This window comes from Haemaphysalis longicornis, unplaced genomic scaffold (assembly GCF_048455015.1).
Source record: "Haemaphysalis longicornis isolate Haplotype H1 unplaced genomic scaffold, Haemaphysalis longicornis Haplotype H1 scaffold_9, whole genome shotgun sequence".
NCBI lineage: Eukaryota > Metazoa > Arthropoda > Arachnida > Ixodida > Ixodidae > Haemaphysalis > Haemaphysalis longicornis.
The window spans coordinates 46,691,161-46,711,892 of NW_027526460.1; the positions used below are offsets into that span (position 1 = coordinate 46,691,161).

The following is a 20,732-nucleotide window of genomic DNA, read 5'->3' on the forward strand; positions in this document are numbered from 1 at the left end:
GCCAAGGAGGGGCTCCTTGGCCTCCGCCAACACCTCGGTACGCAAGACGCCATGATTCAATTGAAGCACCAAGTGCTTGACAACAAGACCAAGGGAACCAGGGCAATCCTAGGACTCGAACTAGAAAGCGCCTTCGACAACGTCGCGGACTCGGCGATAATGCGACAAATTTCACAACGAAACCTCGGCCTGCGCACTTACAACTACGTGAAAGACTTCCTGACGGACAGACGCGCTTGACTAGTGGCAGGAGATCTCCAACTCGAAGAGCAAACGTTGGGCAGCGCCGGCACCCCGCAGGGCTCGGTCATCTCGCCCACACTCTTCAACCTGGTTACGATCGGGGTGGCAGAGAAGCTGCTGGACATCGAAGACATCCGGCACACTATATACGCCGACGACATTACTCTCTGGGTGTGCAGAGGCAGCGAAGGTCACATCGAGTCGACACTGCAGTCTGCAATTGACGCAATAGAAACCCGTCTACAAGGCACGGGCCTGCGGTGCTCTCCCAAGAAATAAGAACTCCTTCTCTACCGCCCGACACAACGCAGCAAGCTCAAAGCCTAAGTAAATATGAGGAAATCAGTCTACGCACGATCGACGGCACGGTCATCCCTACAGTCCCAAAAATCAGAGTCCGTCCGTGGTTCAGCACCAAAGATCGAATGACGACCTACAACGAAATCACCAAGGCATTCCGCTTGGCCCGCGGACCTTCCCTCCGCCAAGCGATAAGCTGGACAGGTCACAGGCGGTCGCACTCAGGCAACTATACGCCTCGAGCGCGGCCTGTAGGGGCTAAGGTCCCTGAAAGAACTAAGGTAGCGCCAACTGCTCCCTCCTTCTCCGCTGCCCTCCTCTTTTTTCTCTCCCCTCACCCGCGGCGCCGCCGTCCCTTTAACTCCGCGGCGGGGCCGCCATATTTGTTGGCCACTTGAGAGCAGACGCCCTCGCTACGCTTCAGGGCGCTCGCTGCAGTTTGCTCTTGTTTTCGCGCCGAAATCGCTCTTTGGTAGCATTTATAGGATTTCTAGAGCCCCGTTTTACCAACACGCACTGAGTGATAGTGTTTTGTTTTATATTTTTGTCTACAAGGGGATATTTGCGGGGCGGTTGCCGCTGGCGCATACGCACAGCGCGGTTTTTGTTTACGTGTGCGGCATTCTGTAACACCTCAGGATAGCTCGTGAATGCGAAAGGATCGAGCGTGGACATTTCAAACTGCTATGTTACGGTAGTTCCGTTCTTGCATTCGCGTGACTGTGGTCGTGCAATCACTGCACAGAGGTCTTGCGCACGGTTCGCGGCAGTACACAGTGCGCTTCATTCGCAAATGCCGTAGTTCGAGCGCTGCGCTGGCGTCCTTGCACTCGCCTTTCTTGCGATAATTGTGTATCCTCAGCGGCGTTCACTCTGCGCCCGCTTTTACTAACGACCTACAGCCTACCTTAATACCGCGCAGTTTAGAGTGCTTTGCCGTTTTTGTAGAAATGTTTCCTTCACCTTCATGTCGTTATAGGCTGCTGTGAGTAGACTAAAAACATACGAATGCTGTTGTGCGTCTGTGCACGTACAGCGACGTGAAAAGCCCCTATTTCCCAGACTTCGCAGCCGGATACACTAAACTACACTCGCGGACGTACGTTCATGTGCGAACCTAGTGAAAAACGCAGACTTGTAATTCTGGGAATACGCGCCAGAGAAGACTGCGATCAATCGATCGGGTAAACTGAAATTACAGATTTGTGGCCTCTTATTTCTCATACGAACCAGACATCGAGTCCCTCTAGGTACAAATTATGTAACTAGTTACTGCAGTTAATTAATCATGCAATACGTTTTTTCACCGGGCGCGGTCGTTTACAGCCGTTATTAATGGAGGCGCCTGGACAGAATTGTTTTGTGCTGGGATTTATTCTGGCAGATTTGTACATTGCACTAACACAGGGATACACCCGAAAGAAATTCGAAAGAGGACCAATGTCACGATGATTATCAAGAGAAAACAATAAATCACAAAAATGAATTGGTGCCAGCAAATAGATATTTTATTGGAACAAACGTCCGTAATGACGTCGTGCAGGTGGCTTGTGCTGCTGACGTGGCTTCCCGTGAGAAAAAATGTTGGGAGTGGCATTTGGGTTTAGTTTTTTTATCGCCAAGCTTCTCCAATATCCGTTGCTCAAATTGATCCGTGAAATAATCCTATTGAGAAGGGAAAAAAAATGTCGCCACCGAGCTTGAGGTGCGCCACAAACACTCCGCAAATATAGGCAATAATGCATTGCAGAAGGGAGTTAGTGACTGTTCTACCGTAGCATGGTCAAATTCGTGTTCGCGCATCTGCTTAGTGCCGCGTCCGCTCAACTCGCTACACTAAACCCGTTTAGCAAGCGCTTTGCTGGACAAAAATACGTCTGCTGAAAATAATATAGTCGCCCAGTGTGTTTTGGTTCAAATCGCAATGACTGGATACGCTGCGCCATTGACTACTAAGATGAAGTAAGCGCGCACACTGCAAATGTACGGCATCACGTGTAATGCAAACGTAAGTCGTAATTAACGTTCCTCTGTGCATACACGGAAGAAAGGGCGTACAGCCGCTACGGTGCGAATATGCATTTGAAGTGCTAATTCAAACATGCGCGAATTTAATAAAGCGATAACAGAAATTGCGCATCAAACGTACGTCAACGGCGCGGTCACTATATTAGCTGACCTTAAATTGTTTTACCTAGCCGCAATTTTTTTTTTCTCGCAACAGCCTCAATTTGCGCCGCACCGACCAAGCCCATATTACGCAGCAAATCACTCCGATGTCATAACAACGGGTTTATAATACCACCCGGGTAGCTAACACACAAAACATGACTTCACGCCAAAAAGAGCGCACACGCACTCGGAACGCACACGATACATGGTCAGACGCAAGCTGCCGTCGGCCAAAACAAGCATGAATTCAGGTGAACAATTCTCGCGTCACGAAAACCTTACGACAACTGACTGAACATGCTACGCCGCTGATATTGATGCTGGAAGTTAAGCGCGCACATGACAAATACACGGCCTCTTATCCAAACCAAAGCTTACGACGGGACGAACTCGGCGCTGCGCGCAATGCCTACTCAGAACAAAGCGTGGACGACGGTCGCGAAGGGAATACGCATTTCTTCGTAAGTGACCGCTCAAGCTCGCGCAGAATTTAACAGAGCAAGAACAAGCATTCAGAAACTTACCTCGCAAAAGAGTGATGGTAGCGTCGGCCTGAAGTATGCCCGTTCAAATCTATGCAACCAAACTTTTCTCCTTTCTGCGTCGCGTTTCCCGGACGGAATAACGAAGTCTTGTGCCCTGCCTGACGATATTCGCGCTGCCTAAGGCACAACACATCGACACCAAGAAGCAACCTAAAACGACACCGGTGCGACATTTTTTCGAAATGAGCAGCTAATTCTTACTTTGCTATTAGCTGGCGCCTACGATAAAGCCGGTACTGAAGCACGGTGGCGACGGTGGCTCGGAAGCCAGCAATGGCGTCGCAGCGGCGGCGTTGCGCAATGTCCCAGCCGGCGAGGCATCGGCGAGGCGACCCGGCGGCGGAGCAAAAAAAACAAAACCACGTGACTTTTCCCTTGGCCAATGGCGCGCGGCGTTCGCCGGCGAAAAAGAAAATGGCAAAAAACGAAGTAAGAGAGGAGCGCGGGCGAGGGCGAAAGGCGGCGAGATCTAAAGATGGCGCTACCTTAGTAATTTTGTAGGGGCGCCACTGAAATCCCCCTAGCGGCCCGTTTCGAAAGCAGGCGCGGGAGTCCCCGGCCCGCTCCCCCCTTTCGCCGTTGCTTTTGGGCCTCGTTCAAGACAGCGATTTACCGTTTGTCCGCGTTCGAAATACCGAATAACGTGAAGCAGGCACTCTGTTTGCAAGCGTGGTATGTTCACGAGCGTATAAACGTTTATGACGCGATCTTAGTGAGATCTATATGAGCGCCGGGCGTGTGTCACAGGCCGGCGTCCCGAAGCCAGCATTTGCATGCAGCTGATTGCAATTCCGCTGCCCTGAAATTTAGTGACTGTGTCTCCGTAAGCAGCGTTTCCTCCGATGGTCATGTTGCGGCCATACACACTATGATGTAAATCGACTTTGTACACTTACAAAATCTAGCGGAGCACTCATACCTGACAGCAGGCAAGTTACGCCTGCCAATATCACATATCAGATATTGATCAGTACCATGAACAAGCCAATGCGGCATAAATTTCACAAACATTGTACCAAAGAAGTACGATGGATAATGCAAAATTACACTCCGGAGTCAGCACACGACGACAAATTTAATGCTGGGTCGTCTTGTCCCGAGGTGAGCGCTCGCAAAGATTCATCTGTTACATTTATCCTCCACGAGAAGCGCGAAGATGGGCTTATACAGTAATCCGCGTCCGTGACCAAACTCTTCTTCGAAACACCGTCATATGAGTCATGACACAGGGAGACTGCAGAATCTAGCATAAACCGAAATCGGAGACCCTTATCAGATACGACACTCTTCCAACGAGCCTGTGTGTACGAGATTTCGGCGCGCGTTAAGGCTCTAGGTGGCCAAAATTAATCCGGAGCCCTCCACTACGGCGTGCCTTATCGTCTCCGTTGCGTCGGTGCGTTAAACCCTGCAATCAATCAATCAACTCTTCCAACGACACCTCGTATCGCTTGTGAACTGCCTACCCTGTATTCTTCAAAAAATGAGTCCGCTGAGTGATCAGCCGTTTTTCAAGGCGAAAAACAAACGAAAAGTGAACACGCAGCTTGTGTGTGTGATTACTAAAACGTTCATTCGTTGATTTCGCTCCGCATTTGTAAACAACGATAGTTGAGCCTCCTCCTCCTCACCCCCCCCCCCCCCCCCCCGCATGTCTAGCGAAATATCAGTGCATTTCGCATCTAGTTGGTCTGGTGAATCCTACCTTGCTCAAACAAACGTCTTTAGCATTTCAGAAGCTGCACTCGTTTTTTTTCTCCATTCCCGTACGACTATTCTATTTATTCCTTACTTGCAGCCCATTCATTTTCCCGTGGTTTCATTAACATATACCTTGGTTCTTACTATAAGGCAATAGCGGGCACATATCTGACTTAACATTTTCTTTTCTGTACTTAACATTTTCGCGTGGCTTATATTTCCATAAAAGGCACAAGTTTTTGTCAGCTATTGGGTTATCACGTCCCCGAAACATATTTTTCTACGACGTACATATTCGAAGCAAAGCCGCATTTGTTGTCTGCGCTGCAAAACGAACCAACCTTTTACAGTGCCAATATCAGGTCTAAACGAGGCGACAATAAATAGAATTCACTTGTGCTGACGTGTTCGATGCTGCTGCCATCGCAGACGCCCGCAAGAGCGTCCAAGAAACGCGCAGAACCGCCTCCCCGGGTAGCTCTTGTTGGCGTTAGAGCGCTCTACCAAGACGCAGCTGTTTTTTTAAGTGCCATAAACGTGCAGTTAGCTTACAGACGTCACCATAACAAGTTGTTTAGAGCGCGGAAAGGCAAAGAGAAGCGAAAGAAAACCAAAACACTGCATGACCACCTATCAGCCACGCAGCGCTAATCCCGCAAACGCCGCGGAGAAGCGGCGGCAGGTGGCGCAGCGATCGCGAATCTCGAGGTGTATAATCGACGTCACGGGGCACAACAGTGGAGCCATCACCAGACTAATGCATAAGACGTCCAACGCCACGAGACTCATCACGAGAATCACCAACAGAAGTAGCGGAATGAGGGAGGAAAATCTCAGGCGGCTCATCCACTCGTTGTGCTTCTGCCACATCGCTTCTGTCGCGGCCTTTCATAACTGCTAAAGGCAAGAAGAAGACAAGATCAACGTCCTCATACGCAGGGTTTACAAGATCGCCTTGGGCTGGCCGAAATCCACCGGCACGGACCGCCTGTTCCAGCTGGGCATCCACAACACACTGAAGGAAATCGTAGAGGCACAGCGTACCTCGCAGCTGGAGCGGTTGTCCGGCATGAACGCCGGCCGCCACATCCTCGAGACCCTTGGCATCGGATACCACACACAGCAGGGACATAAAGTCACCATCCCAGACACCATCCGGCAGACACTTAGAGTCGATCCGATCCCCAGAAACGTTCATCCGGAGTACAACCGAGGCAGAAGGGAGGCCCGAGCCAAGGCTCTCCTGAACGCTGACGGCAACGATCTGGGTACGCGATTTGTGGACGCCGCCGAGTACGAGAAAGGTTCCCGATTTGCCGTGATGGTCGTCGATTCAGACGGGGCGACAAAGATATCAGCAAGCGGGGCATGCGAACATGCAGAAGAAGCGGAGGAAATAGCAGTTGTCATCGCCCTCACGGACCCGGCGTGCAAAACGGTCGTATGCGACTCCAGAGAAGCGATTAGGAACTTCACCAAAGGACGGATATCGCCGAGAGCGGCCCGAATCCTAAGCCGACGCGAAGTCCATGGAGAGCAAGAACCACAAACCCGACTCCAGTGGTTCCCCGTACACATGGCGGAAGTCTCCGAGGCCCATCGTAATGGCAACGAGACGGCACACGCCAGGGCGCGCGAGCTAACAAACCGCGCCGGCGACGACCGTCCGTGGTTCAGCACCAAAGATCGAATGACGACCTACAACGAAATCACCAAGGCATTCCGCTTGGCCCGCGGACCTTCCCTCCGCCAAGCGATAAGCTGGACAGGTCACAGGCGGTCGCACTCAGGCAACTGCAGACGCGCACGTAGCCTAGCCCGGCACACTATCACACAATGTATCCGGAAATTTACACAACGAAAAACATGTAAAGTCTGCAGCCAAGAGATAGGCACCTTAACCCACATGCTCTGGTATTGTACCAAAGATTCGCACGGTGCTAACTCCGGAACCCTCCCGCCGCGGCTGTCCGCTGCGTTCTGCAGCCCCAGCCTCGACGACCAACTCTGGGCCGTCCAGCAGGCCTGCGAGGCGGTGAAGCGGCAGGACTTCGACGCCCCCAAACGGGCGAAGAGGACCAGCGGCGACGCCCCCAAGCGGGTGACTTAGGCCCCATCAGCGAAAGCTCTGGAGGCTGTCAATAAAGTTTTAAATGTGAATGCATTTATTAGCCGGGGGTTGTCTTGTTCCGTTGGCCGGCGTGCGCCTGCATTCCTCCGGCGCGAGTGCACGTGAGCGCGCGCCTCGTAGTTCTGCCTTCGTCGTCGTCGTCGTCGTAAATGCGAATGCATTTCTTAGTCGGGGGTTGTCGTGCTCCGTCGGCGTGCGCCCGCATGTGTTATCTCTCCGGGCTCCTCTTCGCCCCTAGCAGCAGCTGTGGCCGCCTAGCCCTCGCTCGAGACGCCGTTGCCGCGCAGCTGGACGCGGCTATGGAAAGTGTGTGAGTGCGCTCCAAACCCTCTGACCACATAGTCTTGGTTGGCGACTTCAACGTTGACGTGCGCAAATAGAGTGGCGAGTGGCTGATCGAGTACATGCAGACCAGGCACTCTATGCATTGCCTCTCTGCCGGCTTCGACACGTGCCCCACTACAATTCACGGGATTTGCATTGATCTGGTCTTCACGCGAAACTGTGACGCGCGTATGCTTCTCAAAGACCCTTTGACCGTGCACTTTAGCGATCACAAGGCAGTGATTGTGGCCGTCAGGTACAACGATAACACAAACTGGTGCTGATGAATAAATGATTAAGTTCACACTCTCGTCATTAATTACGCCATTACTCGCAACAAACTCATCGGTGCACCCAATGCATTCGTATTTCTGCACGATTCCTTTCGGGGAGGTGCGGGGGAATTTTTACCAACCAAAGCCCGCAGCCATCTTCGAAAGGGAGTTTTACCCGTTTGCAGAAGCCCAGAACCTCCCGACACGGGCACGGTAATGTTTTTTTTCCTCGACATTTGATTGCCATGTGCAACACCCTGTGGACTAGAGGGTAGGGTCATTGGGAAAAGATGATCGGGCACTTTCTACAACTTCACGGTGCGGTTTTCGGAGAAGCATGCAACAACCGATTGGTAACAGCTTCGAATCATTAAAGGCAGGTTGATTGCGCAACAATATGCAGCTCAAGCTCAGCTCAGTGTCTATGCCCGTAACGGGGTGGATATTGATGGCGTAGGATCAATCAATTTCATCAGATATTGGCTAATGTCATCAAACTGCAACGAGCACACATTTAATTCACACAAGGATGACAAAGAAGTCTAATGCTAATGTGTTACGCTCTGTCCACTTTATACTTTATATGAGTGACGTGACTTTTATTCTACTCTACCAGCAAACTATCTCGTTAGCGGGCTACTTGCGCGAATGGTTCACTAGGAAGCTAAGAAACGTACGCCTCAATTAACTGCATACCTGTGACATCAGAACATATTCCATCAGAAAATCGGAACCCAGGTTGAGTGCAGTCTCTCCGGCGAAGAGGATGTCCATGAAAACCCAGACCCCTGCGCAGATATAAGAAGCGCGTCTCGCTGTAGGCCACGTTTTTGATAGAAGCTATTGGCCACGTGCCTCTTCTCATTGTATCAGAGGCCACTCAAAAGCGCAACTGTACGAAGCTTAACAACTAAAGAGGACCACCCGAATGAACTGGAATGTTGCCAAACAATTTTGAGATTTTAGGAGCGCTCGGTTAAAGCTGTCCTTTCTGATTTGTTTCTGTTTTCACTGGTCAGTGTTTTTAATTTTTCTATCGAGTTTCGAGCCCCGAGGGTGCTGCTGCGGGCAAGAGGGAGAACGGTTTGTATTAATGTATACTTATAAAGAAGCGTCAGACGCACCAACAACTAGCAAATCTGCTACACCTACAGACTTGAAATTTCGGGAGTACATTCGTATTATGACGTAGGGTCTCGCTAAAGCGAGACCTTTCGAAATTGCAATTCTAAGTGAGGAAAAAAGGGACATTCTGTTTTCCTCAATTCGTCATTATCTCGCTCACCCGTTCACATATCCATGTGGGTTTTGGCGGTATGTGTAATCTTCACGCACATCTATGAAGCAGTTTTTTTCTTTCCCCTAACCAACACTATTGGGCTGATTTTGCATTTCTGAACAAACAGGGTGTTCTCAAGGATTCTTCAAAAAATGTTTCACTGATTCATTTATCCAATTGGTTTTTGCTAATAATATTACTAAAACAAATACGCAAAACATTTTGAGGATTTGTCCTTGCGACGCCGGTAAAAGGGCGGAAAGAATTTGTTTTAATGACACGCCTGACGAGTCGAAAAGGTCTAACGGGAGATATCGACGCCTAGCCAAACTTCTCATTCAAACGGTTTCATCTTATGAGCACATTCTGATACAGCGCGAGCTGAATATTGCTAACATTTTTTCATATTACACCCGAGAAACAGTAAAGAGCACTGAAATTGTTTATCACTGTTTGTCGCGCAAATACTGTCTGAGAACAGTTTTCATTAACATTACAATTTTTATTCTCACAATTTTGAGAAAATACGTGTTTTGGCAAAGTCTTTTCTTGCTAATTCTGCCCATACAGTTATCCAAAAGCCAATTTCAGGGTTCTGTCCAACCACACGCATAGACACGAGCAGGCATTTTTACCTACACCTATCTGGACGCCATCTGTCGGGAAATGTAGCGACGGTGATAAGCGACGCGGAGAACGTAGCACAATAGATGCCACAAACAAATAGTGTGAGCAGCAGCGACACGCGAAAAAGGCAAAAGCTTGACTTAGTTTGGTTTAACATTGGTTTCGCTTGGTTAACATTTGGTGTAGCTGTGTTGTCGACCACGGCTCAGAGCCGTTAAGTCCCGTGCAACGCACACAGGATGAGGCCGGCCGCGCTTTCACCCACGGATAACGCGGTGCTCCCCTTTGTAGGACGCAAGACGTAGCCCGAGACGACTCAGCGGCGCATGCGCGGGAGGCGTCGGGGTTGGTCGGTTGCCGATCCGCTGACCGCGCTCAACCGCGGCGGCCGCCGCAGCAAGCTGAGCAGAACGGCTGAAAACGGGACCTTGTGTACAGCGCCAAAAGCAGGCGCGGTGAATCACGCGAAGCACTTCGAGGGCTGTGTCGCAGGGGGTGTGTATGCGGTCGAAAGGGGAACTTGCGCATCCGCGGCGGAACCGCTGGACGAAGGTGGTGAAGCTCTGCTTTAAAAAGTTGGCTCAATCCTGAATTCACACACGTGGTTCAACAAAGAGTGAATCCAGAGATTCTGCCTCCCGTTACCTGCAATACGTGGAGGCGGGATCCCGGACGCAGCAGCAGCGTCGGCCACGGCAGGGATAATCCGGCCGTGGGTCGGGAGAAAGAAAACGGAGAGGAGTGTCTTTCGAAGGGTGAAACATTGGAAAATAGCCATCCTGTTGTGCCTGTCAGGGCTACACCACCGCGCGACACATGCGCGAACAGCGAAACAATTCGGCATGTGCGCTTAGTGATACCGATTTTTATCAATTCAAAATAGTCAAATAGGTTTGAGAATTGCGAGAAAGCTGAGGGTTAGGATAGGTAAACCTAACCTAACTCTTATAATCTCTATTTATCAGAACCAGTTGCTACTTTTTGCGTTTTGTAATAGCTGTTAAAATGACCGAATTGGTATTGACCAATTTAGAAAACGGAGTCCCATTCGTGGCAAGCATTGCGCAAAAGGTAGCATTTCTCTAGCGGCCAGATGTCTGTATGCGGTTTCTAATTTTTGGTTTTGTGCCTGGAAAACCAATCTTTAACGTATCTTTGTCGTACGACCACTTAATTCTGCCGTGTCCGGGTTACCCAGGAGGTGCTGTCGAACAATTTAGTCAAGCCGTGCGAAAGAAGCGCGCAATGAACCTGAAACTGCGCCTAAACAGGCCTTGAACAACCGTCTATAAAGCAGACGACAAAGCCTGGTCGCGCCGATGCGCCCGGCGGCGTGAGAAAGCGGAGAACGCTGGGTAAATTCACCGCGCCATCTACACTATGCTCCGTGAGTGAAAACCGCCCTTCCCTCCGCAGCCGCGTTGGGAGTTTATTGTCCCGCACGCCACAAAAGAACTGCTGGATGGTTAAGGTAGAAAGTTTTTCTTTAAAATTAATCCTCTGCCGCCAATGTCCTCCGTCGTCGTCCTCGTCGCTGCAGTTCACTGTATCGTCGCTGCCGCTCGCTTGTGGGCTGCTCCTGGCGGGAAAAAGCGAGCGAGGGCACGGGCGGCGTTTGTTTAAATTTATACCGCTTGCCACTGTCGCCCACACTATCCGTTTGGTGTACCACCCATTGAGCTACGATTTTCGCGGGTCGCTAGTCGCTAAGCTATCGCTGCGTGTGGTTAACCGTTGAAGCATTCATGGCCATAGACAGGCGCAATGAGGCAACAGATATGGCGACTCGACAAGTCATTTATTTATTTGCCATTTAAAGCATTAATGCCATTTCATAGATCTTTGCGCGCGTGCTTCACGACTTAATTGCAGTAATAGGCTTTGTCTCTAGGTGTATTTATATCTGCTTGGACAAAACAATTATACGCAACGCTAGATCTTTTGTGCATCTCTAGCTGTATTATCTGCGTCGCCTGCCAAAGCGCGTAGCGTACGATAATATTACATTGTTGAGAGGGAGCAACAAACATGTTTACGACAATCTAAGTAATTTATTTTCACCTAAATATTACAAAAAGGCAAAGAAAGCATCAGCTAGTTAGGGCATGTAATAATTTTAAAAATATATCTTGGACCGCCCGCAGTATCTGGATGAGTGAGCCATTAATGCAAGACTCCAGCTTTTTTTTATTTCTAACCCCCGAAATTATTTCACAACCTGAGCACTCTAACACAGAATTTTATACAAAGCAAAATTTGTAAACGGCGGCACCTTTGACAGCAATTTTTTTAACAAAACTTCAATTTGCGCAGCCCGAAAGTCGTTGCCGGCCATACAACGCCGAATTTTCGGCCGAAATATATATACGCGGTATGGCGGTGCTCATGGAGACATACAGCGCTTTCGTGAAATCACGTTGACACTACGCCAGATTTCAGTCTAGGTAAGCTAGTGAGACTCTCTATAGTTGGTTCCTGCTAGAGTGAATCAGAACAATGAAGTGGTTCAAACGCTTCATAGGGACCATGTATTAAAAGTGAGGCAAAAAAACGCGTCGAACCATTTAGGGACGCTGCGAGGTTTACCTCTCCATTGTGGGGCAATGGATACCGTACTCGGCTTCTACGGAAAAAGCCTGCTTTAAAATCCTCCTGCGGGAGCCTGACTTTTTTTTCTTTTATCAGTTGGTTCATAATTTTAGGTCTGTAATATAAGCAGTGTCTAATCAGTGGCCGTTCATTTACTGGGGACATAAATGAAATAACCTAACTCCATGTGCAAACAAAAAAGAGGCCTTTCGCTTTGTTTCCTTCGCATCTATACAAAATACGCCGAACATAACATTTAACCAGTGCTGTGTAGGAAAAGAGTTGCCCTTAATGTCCTTTTTAAAAGCGTAACAAAGCCGGATTCATGCACGTCGCCTACGAACAAATATCATGATTAACTTTAAATATAACAAAATATAATTTTTCTGGGAAACAAAAATCTGCCACTGCTTTCTATATTAGCTTGATTTAGCCGTATCTCTATACTCAACAAAAAAGAAAGTGAAAGGTCTCAAATATTACAATTGCGGCCGTAGAAAGCACAATAAAATTAGACACATATAGTTAATTGTACTATAGTTCGATTCCCGGTCGAGGCAGCCGGAAAACGCCAGTGTTCGAGATTTCAGCGCAAGTTCGGGGGAGGGGGGGGGGGTACGTTCGCAGAACTCCTAAATGGTTTGATCGCCTTTTTTGTTTCCCATTTTGGGGCCCGTTTGAAGCACTCGAAGCGGATCGAGCTTTAAGGGGTCTAATAAATTTTTGATTGTTTTCATTGTAACTTATGGTAACCCCATCCTCAATTAACCGGGGAGGAAACATTGTTTTGGCGTCGTTTACCAACAAGCACCTATTACAACGCACCCATCCTCCACTCTATCTACCCTACCCAATCCCCCTTCACCTCTCACCTCTGCCACAATCTCAATTCCACCTACCGCATGGTGGGGGTTTGTCAAAACACCCCATCGCTCACCCCCAATGCCAACCCTTCCTCCGAGTGGACGGATGGCCTGCTGAACAGCTCCCATCACGCTGACCAGATCTTTCTCGCCATCACTGCTGGGCTGGAGCCAAAGCCCAAGAGTTCCAGGACTTAAACAAATCCAACCTACAGGAATGACGGCTCAACGACCACCGTTTCCCCGAATCAACATAAATTATTTCTCTCTCTCTCTCTCTTCCTCTCTCTACGCGCTGGTTTTGTTATAGTGAGTGACCTCGCATCCTTTCGGCCGGTTTGGGTGCGAGGCGCATCTTTTGACCTCGTCGAATTAACCTTCTGCATCGCGCCAGGAGTTAGGAGCTTGCACCGACATGGGAACGGAATGTCATTCAGGAAAGCGCCATAAACGAATGCTCGCCTCGCATGCAGTCGTTCAAACCCGGCCGAAGGGTGGTGTGTAGGCACTGGGCTATGAGTCTGCCTTAAGTAATATTGCAGCCGCAAACCTGTCTGCGGCTGAAGCGTAGGGAATGCTAGCGCTGGTGTCGGCAAGCCATTGACACGTACCATGGTCAACCTGCGCTTCTAGCGTCTGCGAGGTGTTCTTGCTCCCTGAGGTGGCGGCCTCCTCCTGTTTTGCCAGCAGGGAAGGAAGCGGGACACCAGTCGCGTTTTCTTGCAGCCCCCTGGATTTAAACTTTTTAACGAATTCGCTACCTGCACGAGAAAAGTAACCATTTCACGGATTTCGGCGCAAACTGTAGTTGAAATACGGTGACTCGGATACTTCCACGGCAGGTCTGGACGCTCGCTTGCAGAGCACGCGAGCGCTTCCAGAGCGGCCGTAATACTACCAATGACGGACAGTCTGCTCAAGAGTGAAAAAATTACTGAGGACACTTTAAAAGACAACAACTGAAGAAAATATAGGGAGCTCGTGGCGTCGTCCTTTCTCCCTTTTCCCTGCGGCCAAGCTTCTGCGCTAACCGTCGAAACATTGCTTTTGAATATGGTACTTCAATACGCCCTATTAAGATTGGCGCATAGTTAAATTGACTTCTCTGGGAGTGTCGCGTCCGTGGTGTAGCGGACTTCTTTGCCAACGACGAACGAGGTCAAATACGCTGTCAGATATCACTCGCTCTTCCATTTTATTGACCTTAAGTTTGTTCATGCACTTTCGAGTAGGAAAGCATTACAGAGTTATTGCTATTCAGTATCTTTATTGAACGCCAGCAGCACCTGCCATTCAAACAGCTCTGGATGCTTTATTCGCTTACCTTCCATAGACTGGCACGAACCCGTCGGCTGGGAAGATTCAGTAAATTCTTCTGGGAGGACCAAAGTTAGAAACAGAAACAAGCTCGGAGACCAACCAATCTTCAGATTACCTACCTGCCAAGATCGAAAGGTCTCAGCTCCGCTTTCGGAGAACGAAGGTGCCGACGCACGGCTCAAACAGGTCGCGCCTACATGGCAGAAGGTGTTCCATCTCATTAAGAGGATTTCCCGTCGCAACGGTGGTACAGGTACCAAGGTCGCCAGCGTGTAAGTAACAGCAGTCCTGACACCATGCCTCGTGTTTTTACCTCACTAAGGGAGAAAAGAAACATCTAGGTGATTTATACAGAGCATCCATGTATGTTATTAAGGGCATTTCTCGGCAGACGCGAATCGAAGAGATCCATTGCTTCTATGACCTTCCTAGAATGGATGCGACTATCGAAGAGCATAGGAAGCCGCATATTGACTGCCTCTGGCTTGCAGCTATTTCTAGGGTCCCCCTTGCGCCATTCCGACCTCCCAAATATTTCTACCAAGATTCGTCCGTGGGAAAGTGAGAATGTCCGTCTGCAGAATCCTGATACCCGCAAGCAGAATAAAGCAGCCCACGCTTTTAATCGATCCGCTCGCGCTGCCCGCACAGATGCAGTTCCTGCTGAGGCCATTTTCATGGGCGCCTCCTGGGATGCTTCCACCCACCACGAAGGCATTGCTTTTTCTCACATCGAACACAACATGTACCCCGGCCTGGTGCTCCATTACGATCATCAGGATTATTCCGCGTCTCCTGAACTGGACTGGCGCGCTATTCACATACATGTCCTTGGATTTACTATCGCAGTGGTCTTCACAGGGCGCATTTCTCTTTAGGGAGTGTCTCACAATTCAAACACGTTCCTTGGAGCCCTAGGAAAATTAGGGCAAATTATACGACAATTCCCTCAAACTCATCGAATTAGGAGCAGTGGCCGCGCACTTCATTACTAACAATAATTGCGGAATAAAAATGGGGGGGGGGGGGGGGGGACACGGACAAAGTGAAGACAGACACGCACGGAGCAAACGAATGAGCTTCACACGTATACATAAAGAGAGCGTCCGTGCTCCGCACACGATCTCACAAATCAAGGAAACAGTGGCACAGGGATCACGCAAAACATTCAGAAAAGGGCCCGTCGAACTAGAAATGGGTAGCGTCCTCGGCATGTTGGTATGTGAGCCGTGTGTGTCTGTCTTCACGTAGTCCGTGTCCCCCGTTTTTTGCGCAATTATTGTTAGTACTGGAGTAGCAACATGCCCGGGACACTATCGTACACTTCGCGTGCAAGGCAATGTGGAAGTACGTGATACCTGTGTTCACGTGAAAACGGGTGGATTTGGGAATGGATCCACCCACGCTTTGGTGAGTATGCTCTTGAACCACCTCTCGTCGCCGTTGGAACAAGGGCTCACTAACGTCCGTCCACTCCAGGAGCCTGAAGAACAGCCAGACGTGCTTAATCAACGGGGACGCCAAGTGCTTCTGACCTCGGTACCTCATAACCATCATTCATTGCCGAGCGGCCCTTTGGGGGCTGCAGAGATATACGTACACAAGGTACAGGCTGGAGGTGCCAACGGGCGAGTTTGCATAGCTCGCCGTCGACTCAAGCAACGTGATGGAGTTGAGTCCTCCACTCCTGACGTCACATGCAGGACATGCGACTTGGGAGCCTCCCCTACTATGAAGCACCTCGTGTGGGAGCGTCCCGGTCTTGAGGGCATTCGCGCTCGTCATCGCTATCCATTGACCACGTATGAGTCGAAACTAATGCCACCACAGCACACGAATGTCGCCTGTGTCCTGCTTTTTTCTGGGATTTCTCATGCGATGTTGACATCGGGAGCCGGATTTAACTTGACCCCAATTCTTTTCTATTATGGGCATCTGTGCCAGACCCTGCCAATAAAGTTATAAAGTTTCATCTATTTATCTCTGTGTATTCAAGCGTAAGCAGCCTTGCAGAAGTAGGCAGCAGACATTTTCTCGGCCTGACTACGAGCTACATCTCCAAGAGATCGAGAATGCACATCAATGGCGACATTAAAAGCATAATTCATGTAATTAGAGCATTGTACAATCACATTGAGAAGCCCGCACAGGAAACACGGAGCGTAGAAGGACAATAATACTCAATTTACAGCATAAATAATTCTTCGCAGAAGGAATGATGTATCTTTTCAATGCAATTAAAGCACAAAAATGACGCTTCGCATTTCATTTAGCATACAAAAGCAGGAATGTTGTTGCATTATGTTAGAAATGACCTGATTCTTGTTTGAAAAATTGGGTAATATCATGCCCTATAAGGCTCCAAACACTTCAGCTCCTACAAAAAAATCATTATCATCGCCCCCATCAATACCAAGCACTGTTAGCCAAAGACTGCCTCAACTCTAATCGACTTCTGTCACAATCCCGCACAATCAATTTTTAAAACCCCCCTCCCCCGAATTTGCTAGCTTCATGCTAACATCGAGATGATCCCCCTCCTCTCCTTCATGCCCCGCACCTCCAAAGCCCTTACGTTGTTCGGATAAATTTTGTTGTCACTCCTCCGCTTCACATCTCCAACCGTACTCCTCTTTTTCTCTTCATTTGAGCAAGTATGTATTAAATGCAGAGCATTTCAATTACTCACGATGTCACCCGCGTTGACGTCCGTAGTCGTAGTCCGCACACCTCCCCCTACACTATATAAAAGAAAATACTATCCGGCGCCAGGTTTCGATCCCTCGACCCTGCGGGTGGAACGCAATGTACATGGTGCTCCACCCACTGCGCCACAAAGCCGACACAGAATGGGACGCTACGAACGCGCCCTATATTGTTATTGTTAACTTGTTCAATTACTGCTGACGAGCGCTCTCTCGTCAGCAGTTGCCACAAGTGCAACAACATTAACGTAACGCAAGCTACTTAACGTCGTGCGCACCCGGAAATGCTCTGCATTTGATCGTGCCCCTCGCGAGGAGGATGTTTCGCACTTGATCGCACTTCCACTGCTATCTTCGCATGCGCCCCGTTGCTATAGCAACGGAGGCGCGTCGTCTGCTTCCAGGACGCCGCGGCGCCAAATTGAAACTGGTGGTGAGCGGTGGTGCCGCACGCCGCTCGTCGAAACGCGCCGTCAGAAGCGAGAAACGTCGTCGCCACATCTACGATGGAGATAAAAAAATGCAAACGTAAAGCGCCAGACATTCGGCGGATTTACCTCATCTTTGGAGTGGGTGCCGGTTTGATGTGTTATACACGAGATGTAACGTCCTAAACCTGAAAATGGGAAGTTCGGCCTCATTTTTTTCCTGAAGCAGGTTTCGCCCTTAACGATTACGTTTTTTTTTTGTGTGGGACATTTCCAATCACGCGAAATGTCACCTTTCAAGTTTGTCACTTGTCTAAAGTACTGCTGGGCAAAAATATAACTAGAGTAGTTAGTTATTAGCGTATTTTATCGCAACTAAAAGCCTGGTAGATCTTCAGTGTGGATTTGTCTTCGCACTTGCCGGCGATGCGGTTGTGTCTTCCTGTGTTGTTCTGTTGCTTGCCTGACCAAGCCAGAGCCGTTCTTGGGGAGCCACTACTCGTCCAGTGACCCGCCCGGTGAAGCTCCAGCACGGTGTCGTACAGCCCAGGCCTGGAGTCGAGCGTCTGCCGAGCACTTCACTTCGACAGCATCCCTCCGGACAACGGTTGAAGACCCTTATCCATCGGGATCTCGGACCCCCGGCGGAGAAGCTGTTACGAATCGGCCAGCGCCGCCGTACTTTCCCGCATCACTCCTCGGCTGTGCGGCGAAGCCACTGCGTGCGCCTTTGAAAACAGGCGCCACCATGTCGGCGACAAGTTTCGACAAGCCTAATCAGACGCTTCGCTTTCGGCGCATTTCGAAACCTCGGCAGCTGCCGGCGAGGCTCGTCTCAACGCTCTTCAAGGACTCAGGGGCCCCACGAACTCAGCGGAGGCCTCCTCTCTCCCCTCTCCCGGACTCAACGTGCGCCCAGGCTATGAACGGCTTACGAACTCTGGAAAGAGCGTTGTGTGTGTCTGTGACGTTCGTGGCGTTTTGCAGCTTGTTGCGTTTTGACCGTTACCGCTTTTGGGTATAAATAGACCACCGCAAGCGTTGTAATTCATTCCTGTTTGTGCAACGAATCGATGCTGTCGCTCTGCTCGAGTCCTGTATTTACATGAACTTGTTCACAAATCTTGGGCGTTCACTTCGTATGCGTTACCACTGTTCCTACAACTCCTCTAATCATGGCTTCACACTAAACTTTTTAACACCCTTAAAGGTGCTAAAAGGGTGCACTCAACATTTTGCACCCTGTTTGCACCTTTTAAGGACTAAAACATTGCTCCGGCACCCAATCATGAGGGTGCCACATATTAAGGGGTGTAAATCTTAACATTTTTACACCCTTTAAGGAGCAAGGAGGGTGTACTGAACATTTTGCACCCTTTTTGCACCTTTCAAGCACCCAAATATTGCTCGGGCACCCCACCTCGAGGGTGCCGAAATTCAGGGGTGTAATCAACAGTTTCATAGGGTGCTACGACCGTTACAGGGGTGCTAAAAAGTATTTCTTCTCGATTGGGGTGTTACCACGGCACCTTATCGTTAGGGTGCCTAAAAGAACGGTGTGTGAATGCAAGCATGCAAAATTGCACAAAAACAGGCTGAATGTTTAAACCGCACATTGCACTATTTCACCGCCCGTTGAGAGAATAAATATGAACTCTCCACATAGACCAGGGGAAAGGCTCTAAAATTGCTGTTCGTAAATTGAACAAAACGTGCTGAATGTTTAAATTCCACTCTGCACTAATCTACTGCTTCGAGTGTATCACAAGGTTCGTTTCGATGTCTGGGTGCACGGGAAGGAAAGGCTACAAAATGCCTCTTGTAGTCCTATAAATAACACTTTTACGCGAGGCATCGGTGTCCTCAACGAAATCAAATTTACCTAAGAATTTGTTCCCGTATTATTATGCCCCGGGCAAAAATTCCAACAAGACTTTCTTGTTGGGCTCACAGCACGCCTGTGGGGCCAATACGAAGTTCTGTCGGCACTCTATCGTTCCAATAGCCTAGTCTTCCAACAGGGAGTTTAACCTTGATGGCGTTTGTGGGGCCAATAAGAAGCTTTGTCGGCACTCTATCGTCCCAACAGCGTAGTCTTCCAACAGGGAGTTTAACCGTGATGGCGTTTACCGGCTCGCCAACACGATAAGTCAACGCCAACAGACGCCTCGTTCGTAATCAGCGGCGCGAGCGCGCCATCAGACAGAACCGACAGACGCCCTGAAGGTGGTTTTTAGGGCCTAAACAGCAGCGTCTATGTCTGGCATAGACGCTAGACGTCAACGTTTGTGTTCTGAATTTTCCCTTCAGTAAGTAACAGTCAGACGGACGATAACATAACTATGTGAAGATATGCTTTGGCTCATACCACGGCAAGCGCAATCGTTTGTGGCTGCAGCCTCGGTTGCTCTTCGTCCACAACAAACTGAATCGGCTGTACAGCTTTCTTCGAGGGCGTGTATGCAGGGGTTCTATCTTCCTTTTTTGCGCAGGCCGACGGGGGCGGTCGTGTAAAATCATTTTCGCTCGTCGCTTCCGTAGGGTTGCCACCTTCCTGGTTTTGGACCGGCCCGACCGGTTTTTTAAACAGCGGGCCGGTTGCCGGTCCATATCTAAAACCAGTCGTCATCAGCCGGTTTTTTGGCTTTTGTGCCGTGATTATGCCCGTTTTGGCGTTTTATAAGCGTCAATTCAACAACTAAGACGATAAATACGTGTCGACGACGACAAGCTGCGCAAAGACACGCGAGCAGAGAAAATACGCGGGCGAGCGCGCTGCCTCAGATGGAGGGGGACCTAAGGGAAGAACAAAATAACGAAATTCTACCGCCGCGGTCAGCAATTGCGGTTACTTTTCAGTGAAGCACATGCAGAGCGATTAACCAAGCTCTCAATCACTTTCAGTACAAACGTTATGTTGATTTCTCTCTAAGAAAACACTACAATAAATGGCACTGCATGTTAAAAAACATGGCGTCTTTTTTCAACACAATCCCCCCTCCCCCCCCCCCTCCCCCCCCGGAAGGCCCGTTTTTTTTTTTTTCGGGGAAAGGTTGTAACCCTACGCTGCTGTTCTGCCTACCTGCTTGCTGTACCTATTACGTCGCCGCCACCGCAAATCCCCACTTGTTACAAACTCAGAGGTTTTCGCACTGTTAGCAGTCGTTTTACACGATGGGTTTGATGCGCCTGACATGCCAGGAGTGACATCGCTTGTAGTATTAGAGCGA

At 49.5% G+C, this 20,732-nt stretch overlaps 1 protein-coding gene across 1 annotated transcript in view; it reads right to left on the bottom strand.

Annotated features, from left to right (window-relative positions):
* LOC144153168 (uncharacterized) overlaps positions 1–20,732 on the bottom strand; it is a 191,382-nt gene that overhangs the window by 95,021 nt on the left and 75,629 nt on the right. The window contains exon 9 of the mRNA XM_077684816.1: positions 8,388–8,479. Coding sequence (XP_077540942.1) covers positions 8,388–8,479 — 92 coding nt within the window. The remainder of the gene's footprint in view (positions 1–8,387; positions 8,480–20,732) is intronic.